The 13195-nt window shown below is 37.0% G+C and overlaps 1 protein-coding gene across 2 annotated transcripts; it reads right to left on the reverse strand.

Moving 5' to 3' along the window:
• Positions 1 to 909: 909 nt before the first annotated feature.
• Positions 910 to 8297, reverse strand: LOC127658373 (uncharacterized). Of its 2 annotated transcripts, XM_052147638.1 has the most exons (8): positions 8261 to 8297; positions 8010 to 8107; positions 6867 to 6977; positions 6715 to 6771; positions 4398 to 4514; positions 3886 to 3954; positions 2166 to 2279; positions 910 to 1643 (listed from the first exon to the last, which is right to left on the reverse strand). In XM_052147638.1, the coding sequence occupies exons 2-8, from the start codon at positions 8067 to 8069 to the stop codon at positions 1554 to 1556; spliced, it is 618 nt and encodes a 205-aa protein (XP_052003598.1). In that variant the 5' UTR covers positions 8070 to 8107; positions 8261 to 8297; the 3' UTR covers positions 910 to 1553. The 2 variants fall into 2 exon arrangements, with proteins under 2 accessions (XP_052003598.1, XP_052003599.1); XM_052147639.1 differs by lacking the exon at positions 3886 to 3954.
• Positions 8298 to 13195: the final 4898 nt, after the last annotated feature.

The following is a 13195-nucleotide window of genomic DNA, read 5'->3' on the forward strand; positions in this document are numbered from 1 at the left end:
CGTGGTGGCACTTACACAGTTGGCAGTCATCATAGCTTTCCTGAAGAATCAGTACGGATAAAACGAGATGACAAAAAAGCCAAGCAATGCTGTTTAGTTATTTCACTGGTGTTAAATTTCAGATTATTCTGCTTTAGAGGGGTTTCACTGAACATGGGCCACATTTATCAAGCCTCTTTATTTTTTACTTTTAATATTTACTTTTGTACTTTCAGATTATGATTTCAGATTCATATTAATGAATATCTTGATAAATGTCACCCTGTATGTCCTCACGTGGCTAAAACAAACATACCGATTTAAAGATTCATGCGAAAAATGATGCAAAATGCAAGGTAAATTCAACATGTACTTCTTACCATTCATATTCATGTTCATATTTTTTTTTCTGGTCAGTACCTAATGTATATAATGCATAATTTCACATATTCTGAGGAAAACAAACACACTTCCTTCTCTAACATATATCGATTCTGGTCAATATTTCTGGGTAGACATTTCATGCTAAGAAGCTATAGGTTGTTAGAGCAAAAATGATTGAGGTACGAACAACTACTATGTTGAGCATTCAAAAGTACAGCAATCCTAAAACCTGTGAGAGCAACAGCCAAGCAAAAACGAGACTTCTATTTAAATTCCAAAAACATATTTACAATTTCACAAAAGTCTTTTTTTTTTTTTTTTTTTTTTTTGTTTACCTGTGAGTGGTTGTTTGTAGGTGAAATAGTCCTATTTTGCAGTTGGTGGTAAAACTGTGGTAAAACTGTTCCCTTCTGCTCCCCAAAATGAACATTCTCTCATCATTTACTCACCCTCATGCCATCCCAGATGTGTATGACTTTCTTTCTTCTGAACAAACAAAGGTTTTTAGAAGAATATTTCAGCTCTGTAGGTCCATTCAATGCAAGTAAATGGACACCACAAATTTAAAGCTCCAAAAAGTACATAAAGGCAGCATACAAGTGATTAAACCCATGTCTTTAAAAGCTGTATGATAGGTGTGCATGAGAAACCGAAAAATATTTCAGTCCTATTTACTATGAAATCTCCTACCTGCCCAGTAGGTGGCGATGTGCACAAATAATGTGAATTGCCAAAAACAAAAGAAGAACTCTTAGAAGACGAGATCACTTATGAGGGACAGTGAATGTGGACATTTGTAGTAAATGTAGACTTACATTTTGATTTCTCACCCACACCCCTCATGTCACTTCTGAAAACATACATTTAACCTCTAGAGTCATCTGGAATACTTTTATGCTGCCTTTATGTGCTTTTTAGCTTCAAAATTCTAGTCACCATTCGCTTGCATTGTATGGACCTACAGAGTTGAGATATTCTTCTCAAAAACTTCACTTGTGTTCAGCAGAAGACAGAAATGTATACACATCTGGGATGGCATGAGGGTAAGTAAATGATGAGAGAATTTTTATTTTTGGGTGAAACATTCCTTTAATTTTCACTTTTAAACTATTACTATAATTTGTAATAAATAAATAAAAAAAGAATACATTTAGAAAATAATACAAAGTAGAAGCATTTGATTAGTGGCATCAGGCTTTTCCAGCATGGATTGTATTCTGGTTCTGAACAGCATTACCATAATTGTTGTTTGCTGTGGAGTGAGGGATGGGTGTCAGCTCCTGCAAACAGTGAAAGTAAAAATGGAATGATTCAAAATTGCAACAGAATAGAATCATAACTAGAGGTACATTTACACAGACCATGTAATGTTGCTCAGATCAGGCATAAATGCATTTACACATCAATAAAAACTGCATTAATAATGTTATAAGATTAATGTTTTAAATATAATGAAAATATGAAGTTATTCTTTTAAATATAAAACTAAATTATGAAATATATGCTCTATCGTAACGTTTAAGACTGCTCTGATGCTGCATTTCATTTACACAAAATCTAAGCAACATCAGAACAGAACTGCCTTTGATTCTAGGGGCTGAGGTGGGTCAGAACAGGCTTAATTTTGTCTGGATTTTGCATCTTTATACAGAATTTCGAGCAGGCTCAGAACAGGACTAACCTAAGATGTCTAAAACGGAAAATAAACTGTGAATATCAACAAGAGAAGCTATTTTATTATGAGACCACCCTTATAGTAATACTATATTGCCCCTGTAGTAATAGAGTAATAAAGGACATACCTTAATGGCACTAACAGAAAGGGAGTAAACTCCAAAGAGAGACACAACTAAACCAATGATACACGCTAGCACCAGGAAACCGATCAGTGTTGCCAAGATTCCATTCACTAAGAACTGTAATACAAGCCAGAAAACACAAACCAATAATAATAAGATCCGTATTTCAACAGCTCAGTTTTATGATATAACAACCAGCGTTGGGTATAATCTGATTTCAAGGCAATTTGTTACAGCAAAACTAACCCTAACCTTAACCATTTTAGTCAAAAAGTAGTGAAAAACATTACATTTTAAATTCTTGTAATCAGATTACAGTTACTGATTTTCAATTAAATTCATAATTTTTAAGTTCATTACTTGGGTTACACATATTTATTTTTATTAGGTTAATATGTACGTCTGTTTGTATTTCTGTGACAGCTTAATGGCATGCACACCTCATTGTTAGGGAAAAATGTCTCGGTTACTATCATAGTAACCTATGTTCCCTGATAGAGGGAATGAGAAGTTGTGTCAATGTAGTGACACTAGGGGTCCCACTTGGGAGCCCCAAACACCTCAGATCTTTAAGAAAAGGCCAATGACAATTGGCGAGTGGAATTTGCATGCCACTCCCCCGGACATACGGATATAAAAGGAGCTGGCTCACAACCACTCATTCAGGTTTTGTGCTGAGGAGCCGAGACAGGGTCTCAGGCATTTCAGCGGGTAGTACAGCATTGTGGCAAGGGGACACAATGTCTCATTCACTCCATCAGGGAACAGAGGTTACGACAGTAACCGAGACGTTCCCAAACAGTCACTCACTCGACGTAAAGTATTTCAGTTTAACCGCTGTCCGGCACCTGAATGAATTCAGGCAGTTCAGCACTGACTGCACGCACAGTGAGGCCTGCTATCATTAAAACCGAGTCTTACTCCAAGCCGAGAAAAGAGATGCTCTGAACAGGGGAGAGCTTGCTCTTTTCCCAGTTGACCCGAAGCCCTAGACGGCTGAGGTGCATGAGCACCAGATCCCTGTGTGCACACAGCAACTCTTGCGAGTGAGCTAGAATCAGCCAGTCATTGAGGTAGTTGAGTATGCAGATGCCCACTTCCCTTAACGGGGCAAGAGCTTTACTTTATTTGATGAGGTATCAATAAAGTAATCTGATTACAATTTAGTACAGTAAAAGAAAAATAATTTGACATTTGGTAGATAAACTTCCTTTGAGTTATTTACCCAACACTGATAACATATAAAACAGCTCATTCTTTCTACAATGGTAAATCAATCACATGTATATAATGGACACAAAAGAATGTTTTGACATGATTCTCAGATTGGAAATTGGAAAATGTTATACTTCAATAAAAAAATCTATTTAAATTCCAAAGGTTTAAATGATATATTTGAGATTATCGCCATTAGCAATAACTGGGCCCGCTTGACTGAAGGGCAAGCTCTCTGCACTCTGATGCATGCTATTCTAAATTAAGGAATTTCTGTGAGTTCATTCTCTTCTAAAACAGTGAGGAATGCACATTAAAAATGCTGTGGTCTAAAATGAACATAAATCTGAGGGGAACAGGTATTAAACCATGTTTTAGATTCATATTAAATGTAATCTCAAACTGAATAACAGTTTAAACAACTTTTTGAAGGCTTAATCCAGCTCAGAATCACAGAATTTTGTTTGTGATATTCTTGCTGCATCGTAAAGCTTGTAATATGACTCACCTCTTTCTGTCCCCCTCTCTCTCCTCCGCCACAGCAAGCCCAAACAGAGTGAAGTGGGTCACAACACCACTGAAACAAGCAGGACAGCCTGGAGTCACATCTCTCCTACTCCTGATACTGTACACACTCAACCACAGTCTGCCAGATGTGACGTTTAGTCTCGTTTGTAACTTTAAATTTATGAAGCTTTCTGCTTCATAATTCCTACGCTAAAATAATCTGCTCTTTGGTTCCATGCAGAGCACAGAAAGAAATAGGCAAATGAGAAATAATGATGTCAAAATATGAACAAAATCATGTCATAATCAAATCTTTTTTCCCCCGACAATAAACCAGGCAAACGGTCAGTGGCTTACTGAAGTATAACATTTCCCTTTTTTTTTTTTACAGTCATTAGTTTTGAATAGTCGATTCTATTATAACTTTTGTTCAGTATTTATAATGTTAAGTCACTTGTGGGAAAGTTTTTTGGCTCGGGGGTTAGCAGAATGGTTTTGTCTCTGTTTGTTTACCTCTGTGTCCCTGTAGTAGTATGACTCGCCCCTGAATGGGATGTGTCTGGCCATGAGCCCAAATCCAACGATATCAAATGCTGCTGTTAGTAACTGCAGAACAATAGTTGTCAGCACCTGTGACAAAGGAACAGAAATCTATTTCAACAATAGATAATCTTATTTCCAATTGGTGAAACATTTACAAATACAACACATTTTTACACACTTGACCTCTACTATAGGATGAATTACACCGGCGGCCAACAGTTTGGAATAATGTACAGATTTTGCTGTTTCGGGAGGATTGAAGGTACATTAAGTCACCAAATTGGCATTCAACTTATCACAAAGTATAGTCAGGACATTATGGATGCAACAAAACAGCACAATCTCTATTTGAAAAAATATAGACAGGCCCCATTTCCAGCAGCCATCACTCCAACACCTTATCCTTGAGTAATCATGATAAATTGCTAATTTGGTACAAGAAAATCACTTGCCATTATATCAATCACTGCTGAAAGCTATTTAGTTCTTTGAATTAAATTTAAAATAGTTTGTTTTTGAATAGTCACAGTATGCAATACACTGGCATGATTTAAGGTCAATTTTAGGTAAAACATTTAAAAAAAGAAACAGCTTTCTCTAGAAACTCACCAGTCAATCATTATTTTTAGGAATTAAGGCTATACAATTCTTGAAATTGCCACAAAAAAAAAAAAATGAAGATTTCATACAAAGGTGTACACTACAGCCTTCAAAGACATAGGACAACTGGCCCTAACAAGGACAGAAAGAGATGTGGAAGGCCAGATGTACAACTAAACAAGAGGATAAGTACATCAGAGTCTCTAGCTTGAGAAACAGATGCCTCACATGTCCTCAGCTGACAGCTTCATTGAATTCTACCCGCTCAACACCAGTTTCATGTTCAACAGTAAAGAGAAGACTCGGGGGTGCAGCCTTATGTGAACTGCAAATAAAAGCCACTTTTGAAACAAAAAGAAAAAGTTAGAGTGGGCAAAGAAACACAGACATTGGACAACATATAATTGGAAAAGAGTGTTATGGATCTTAACCCCATTGAGCTTTTGTGGGATCAGCTAGACTGTAAGGTGTTTGAGAAGTGCCTGATGAAGCATGGGGTGAAATGTCACCTGAGTATCTGGACAAACTGACAGCTAGAATGCCAAGGATCTGCAAAGCTGTCATTGTTGCTCTTGGAGGATTATTTGATGAGAACTATTTGATGTTTAAGATTCTAATATTTTTTTGTTTTTTTCAAATTGTAATTGTAATTTTTCACATTATTAATGTCCTGACTATACATTGTGATCAGTTGAATGACACTTTGATGAATAAAAGTACCAATTTCTTTTTATAAGTGCAAAATCTTTCAATACTTTTGGCCGCCAGTGTATAGTGTGTTCTGTAAGTGAAATGGAACTGCTACATTGGGGAATGTAGAGCAAAAGCTCAAACTTCATGTAATGAGAGAGAAAATATTGATTTAAGTTGTACTTTAAAGCCACAAGGTTGCTACACTAATTGTTTTTGATGATTGCCAAAAGCTTTATTGCCAGAAGCTTAATTGCCAGGTTAATGGCATCAGATCTTGGAATTTTGTTTGAGGCGTTTAGTGGTAAAATATCCAGATTTGCATATTCCGCTTAATATTCCGTATATTATTTCATACTTTACTGTTTATTATGTCTGTGAAATAATTTAGTCACTTTTAAACAGATAGAAATTCTGATTACAAAGTCTACAGACATTTTCCATTATTTTTTCAGTGTTTTCTATATAGCCACTTATGGATTGACGATGCTGTGCAATTATTTGAATGAGTTTTTTTCCCCTTTCTTCCAATGTCTTTCTTTATATCAACCACATCAGATAAACCTGCCCTTAAATGGAACATAAAAACTAAATCTGGTTACTTGACATTTCGGTCAGACAATCTCTTCCTATTGAAGAAGGTGGTTTTTTGGCAAAAAAAAGATGCAAAGATGACCTGACTTTATGCCATTGTCATTAAAATTTTGGCTGCGTGAGACTACTGTCGCTGAGACTGCGCTTACTGTAATTTGGTCAATACAGGACAGAGAGCAAGGTCCTTTCTCTGACAGACATTTTAATTCTGACAATAAGACAGTAGTTATTAGGTTCCTGATTGCACTCATAAATTGATGGCATGTAAATATAAATGTTTATATTAAGGCAAATATTTCACAAACATGCATCTTGTTGTAAGTCCCTGCATGTGCATCAGTCTTGAGCACTTTCTCTTAATTTAAATGATTGTGTGAAAATATTTGTGTATGTATTGTCATACCAGACATTTAGATGGTTTCCTCCCGGTATGCACCAGGACAATGCCAGTAATGGTGAGCTGTAGGAAACAGTGGCACGTGGTCACATGACCGATTTTAAACATTACTGTCCTAACCTGATATGAAAGGTCTTTAAATGTGTGTGTGTTTGTACCTGAGCACCATTGATGATAAGGATGATAATTTCACGCTGGATATGATAGTGTAGCTTATACACAATTGTGCTCATGATGACAGTCAGCACTCCAATTATGATCTCAACAGCCTAAACCAATGCGCACACACACACACACACACAAATGCATTAGATTACAACTACAAACAAACTTCACTTATACATGCTGAAATATGTTAGCATCCTTTGCAAAAAGTGTCACATCAGTTTGGTTTAGGAACTCTTATATGACTGTCTACTCCCTATTACTATGGGCTGAATTTAAAAATAATACTGCATTAGTTGAATCTCTTTTAAATCAAATACAATTAAAAAGCACTGTTTTTTCTTTTGTGCACATACATGAAAATTAACATTTCGAGAGAATAAATGTACGCCTTTTTGACATCTGTCTGCATTTGTGTGTGTGTGTGTGTGTGTGTGTGTGTGTGAGAGCGTGTATTCATCACTTTGTGGGAACAAATGTCATGAAATGTAGTAAAACCCAAAATGTTTGACCTTGTGGGGACATTTTGTCAGTCCCCATGAGGAAAACAGCTTATAAATCATACTAAATTAGGATTTTTGAAAATGTAAGAAAGTTTTCTGTGAAGGTTAGGTTTAGGGGTAGGGTTAGGGGATAGAATATAAAGTTTGTACAGTATAAAAACCATTATGTCCATGGAAAGTCCCCATAAAACATGGAAACACAACGTGTGTGTGTGTGTGTGTGTGTGTGTGTGTGTGTGTGTGTGTGTGTGTGTGTGTGTGTGTGTGTGTGTGTGTGTGTGTTTCATATGGGTGTGTCCATGGATGTCAGCCAGTTGTCATTCTATTAAAGACCATACATGTGCATGTATACTGAACTAAAGCTTTTTAAAGAACATCTTCTAAAGGATATAATTTCTAATAATTACAAATATGCCATCTGTTTGACTGTATGTAAACAATCCAAACTACGGCACTTAGTAAAATGATACAGCTGGTTGATCAGATATCTGTCATAATAGACGTAAGAAAGTGGCAATAATCGATATATATATATATATATATATATATATATATATATATATATATATATATATATATATATATATATATATATATATATATGATATTATGTTTGCTGTAGCAAAAACTCACGCCAAGCGTCTTGGGCTCTGCGCTCTTAAACGCTTTAATCTGAGACGCATACAGCGACATCCCGACAGTTCACCCACTCACCAATACAATACAATCCACTGCAAACAACATCACAACAGTATGCATTAACAAAACACATCTGCAAGGCACATTCATTGTGCATGCTCTCTGGAATCAAATAGGCTATACATTATTATTTGTAAGCCTCTGTGTAATACCGTGCACACGTGTGTTGAGGAGCGCTCACTTACCTTTGCGCACTGGCGTTCTACGGAGTCTGTGCGGCGGGTCTCTCCGCTCCGCAGTGTTGATGTCATGATGATGGGAGGCGGCTAAACAGGGAGAAAACCAGGTTGGCTCGGTCCCGAGAAAAACCAACAACTCTCTCATCCCGCCGGACTTTATTTCAGAAAAACACCCCTGCAAGTGCGGAGTATTTTTAACCCAGTTATGAATTATGTAGAACATATGAGCTGAGTCAAGAGTGCGCGCGGAGAAACTGCAAGCGAGTGGATTCATGAAACACCTGTTTATATTCTTCAACCAGAAGAATGGCTTGTTTCTAAGGGAAATGTGCACAGGCATGGGGGTAACTTTGTTTTAAGAAGTGATAGGCAGACTATTATATAAAAAAAAAATATCGTATAAACAACCAATTGTAGCCACAAACTTATTTAATCAACTAGCCTATTTCAAAAGAACATGAACTGTATTCTACCAAAAAAAATAAATAAATGTCCTTCAGTAAGATGTGTGTAATTGTTCTTTCCAATCAATTCCAGTGGTCAAATCAGTTTATTAGTTTATATATATATACTTGGTGTGCACTTTAGCCATGACTTATGACAATATTTACAAGATTATAATCATTTATTATCAATCAATTACTTATTTGTCTTCACCGAATTAAAAATGCTGATGAAAAAGTCTATGAATTATTTTAAAGGATAATTCATTTGTATGGTTTAGCCTTTACTAAAAGTACTGAGGCTGAAAAAGGCTGAGGCTTGGAGTAAAACACATACAAAAACAATCAGACAATATACAGTAGACAATATAATACAATACACAAACACCTAATATTTCAGTTAAATGAATAGTGAATACAGATTATAAAGTTTATATGTTTGTCATTCACAGGAAGTCCAAGAGTGAATATAATCTTAGCAGGCAGTGTGTTGATGACGAATGTGATGGTGCTCAAAGCCATGATTACCAAACCAGTAAACACCTGCACCAACTGCCCAAACAAACAAAAGTTTACTTAACACACACTACACATTCAATTCAAGGATGTATCTCTAATCACATCCCAGTATGCATAATTGTAAGTTCTGAACACCATTTATTTACAGAAATTTTCAGGGTTCAATAAAATGTAAGCTCTCGACACCATGTCGATGACCACAGAAAATGATTTACACCCATCTTTCAACTACATTTACATTTATGCATTTGGCAAACGCTTTTATCCAAAGCGACTTACAGTGCACTAATTACAAGGACAATCTCCCCGGAGCAACCTGGATTAAGTGTCTTGTTCAAGGACACAATGGTGGTGGCTGTGGGGATCGAACCAGCGACCATCTGATTACCAGTTATGTGCTTTAGTCCACTACGCCACCACCACAAACCAAAACAAAAATAGGTCCACAGTAATGCACTTACAATGGAATCTATAGGGCAATTAGATTAGAGGGTTTAGAAGAAGAAACTCATATTTTTGTTAAAGCACTTATATTCATTTAAGAATTGGTTATAACTTTGCACAGTCAAGGCTGGTTAGCAATCATACTAGCTTCATATTATCAGTTATAATGATTACGTTTTGTGTCCAGGGCACTAGTTAGTGGGGTGGAAGGTGGCAGCAATACTAGGGGCCCCCAGGTCCAGGGGGGCCCCCACAACAAATTCTAAACTTTTTTTTTTAATAGGAAAGGGTCCCTGACCAATACATTCAGGGGGCACAGAATACCTTGCTACATCGCTGTTCATTTCTACACTTTCAAAATAGTCTGCAATTTTAACATTGTTGTGGTGTGATGCCTTGCCCCATAGTCTTCCAATGTAGGTGCTTTACTGTACACATGCTTGTTTTTACAAACTGAGGGAGAGGTCAAAATTATTTTCTGCTGCCAATAGAGATTTATTTGAATGTTACTGTGAAACAGGGGCTTTCCCTTCAGGAACATCCTGGTTGCATGTGGCAGACTGGGCTTTTCTGGGACAACCAAGCTCTTTTTGGGTCCAGAAACAAATTTTTTTCCACTGTTGGGATGATATGAGTCATCACCGTCACTCCATTCACTGTAGTTGTCATTGAACATGCCATATCTTACGGGGATATGAGTCACACCTTTATACTGCAACTTTAAACAAAAATCACATGAAAAATGAGGACTAGCCAAATATGCTTCTTGTCTCCATATGTAGGATGAAAATCTTAGGTCTCCCATTTTAAGTTTGCAGTTATGAATGTTTATATTTGTTTTTGTTTTTAAATCTACTAAAATTGTATAATGAAACAGTTCTTTAATCCCTTTATATTACACAATTCAAACATTAAATGGCTGCGTTTTGAAACCTAGCGAAGTGAGCTGCCAACCTACAGCAGCTATGTTCAGACTGGAATCATACTTGACTAATTACTGATTACTGCAAAGTAAGGTATACTGACTGCTTACTATTTTTTTTTATATATATATATCTGAAACACAATATTTAAAAAAAGTATATGCTACCTTGCTGTCCCATGACCTCACTGATTCATGTTTTATATGTTGGTATATTCTGGGTATTTTGCATTTAAATATATATATATATTATTTATTTTTTTATAAAAATGTCATATAATCTCTTGGCAGTCTATTCAAATAATGAATCTAGAAACAAACTGTGGTCTGTGGCATAGTGCATATTTTGGCAAATACATAATAGGCCAAGGTATTCTGTGAATTAGAGAAAAGTATCATACTGTGCAAAGTATACATACTGCACACTACAAATATTTAACATGCCATTCTTAGAATACATTTAGGGTCCTTAATGTTAATACAGAGTATAGCCTACATACTGTAGAAGTAGTCATTTTTACTCCTCTGAACAGAGGCTACTCAAAAATCACCTTCTAGGCAGGCTCACTTTTGAGATGAATCGATTAGGTTTCATAAAATCCCATCTACAGCCGTGGCCAAAAGTATTAGCAGTAAGATACATTTTGTGTTTCGCAAATGTATTTGCTTCAGTTGTTGTGGTGTTGATTCACATTGTTTTTAGATAATTGTGCAGAGTGATCAGATGCATTTTAAATAATTGCAAAACGCTTAATTGGCCAAAAAAAGAACTTTATCACAAAAACCCAAATTTCACTGTTTTTTGGCCCTGGCACAAAATTACCAGCCAACATCATTTCACTAATCATATCAGCAGCACATGGGAAAGTGTGAACGAGTACTAGTCAGGTGGAATCACTCTATCATTCAGATTGGATTATAAGAGTAGACTGTTTGCTATAAAAGGAGGGGAGAATTGCTTCCAATCATTGTGTTCTTGTTAGCATTGGTTACCTCCAAAAAAAGACGGGCAGCCATCATTGTTTTGCATCAAAATGGCCTCACATGCAAGGAAATTGCTGCAAAGAATATATTGCACCTGAAAGAAGCATTTACCGGATCATCAAGCACTTCAAGGAGAGAGGTTCAACTGCAGTGAAGAAGGCTTCAGGACATCCCAGAGTGTCCAGCAAGCGTCAGGACCGCCTCCTCCTGAGGATTCAGCTACGGAATCGTGTCACCACCAGTGCAGAGCTTGCACAATATTGGCAGCAGGTGGATGTGAGCGCATCTGCACGCACAGTGACGCAATGACTTTTGGACAATGGCCTGGTGTCAAGAAGGGCAGCAAAGAAGCCACTTCTCTCCAAGAAAAACATCAAGGACAGACTGAAATTCTGCAGGAAGTACAAGGATTGGACAGCAGAAGACTGGTGCGAAGTTATTTTCTCTGATGAAGCCCCCTTCCGACTGTTTGGGACATCTGGAAAAACGATAGTTCGGAGAAGAAAAGGTGAACGCTACCATGAGTCCTGTGTCGTGCCAGCAGTGAAGCATCCTGAGACCATCCATGTGTGGGGTTGCTTTTCATCCAAGGGAGTGGGCTCTCTCACAATTCTGCCCAAAAACACTGCCAAGAATAAAGAATGGTATCAAAACGTCCTGCAAAGCAACTTCTCCCAACGATCCAGGAGCAATTTGGTGATGATCTGTGCATATTCCAGTATGATGGAGCACCATGTCACAAGGCAAGAGTGATAATGAAGTGGCTCGGAGATCATTACATTGAAATTTTGGATCCGTGGCCAGGCAACTCTCCAGATCTTAAGCCCATCGAAAAGCATCGTCAATCCTCAAAAAGCATGTTGACAAACAGAAGATCACAAATTGTGATCAACTAACTACAAGCACTAATCAGTCAAGAATGGATCGCCATCAGTCAGGATTTGGCCCAGAAGCTGATGTCCAGCATGCCAGAGCGAATTGCAGAGGTTATGAAGAACAAGTCAACACTGTAAATATTGACTCTTTGCATAGATTTAGTGTTTTTGAAATTAAAAGCCTTTAAATGTATTAAATGCTTATAATCCCCCCCCCAGTATAACATAGAAACATGTGAAAAAATAAGCAAACTTTGCAAAACAAAAAATGTATGTCACTGCCAATACTTTTGGCCATATGTAGGCAGCCCACTATAGTGAGACTATAACCAATAAAATGCTGTAGATAGGCAGCTGACTTAGTTTTGAGACTACGATGTACAAAATCACTGCTGATCAGTCGGCAGCTCATTTTAAGGCACAGCCAGAGCTCGAGAAGAGATCAATCAGTTGTTAATCACGTGCGCGGGCTCTCGAGTGTATTTATTTAGCGGAAGGTTTGTCACTAAACAAAAGAACGAACTGTAACCTGTTTACTTACCGATTATTCTGACAGACCCTTTTATTTGCCACGTAATTTACTGACTACTGACTAAACGAAAATGTATTCTCCTCCCACTAACCCGTATAAGACAGGTTTTATTTCTCACGCGTTCAATAAAACGAAACTAATAACCAGTAATAAATTATACACAAAGGGTCAAGTGTACCAACAAGCAGCTATCATTTATTTTGATACAGAACCAAACAAAGT

This window comes from Xyrauchen texanus, chromosome 17 (genome assembly GCF_025860055.1).
Source record: "Xyrauchen texanus isolate HMW12.3.18 chromosome 17, RBS_HiC_50CHRs, whole genome shotgun sequence".
NCBI lineage: Eukaryota > Metazoa > Chordata > Actinopteri > Cypriniformes > Catostomidae > Xyrauchen > Xyrauchen texanus.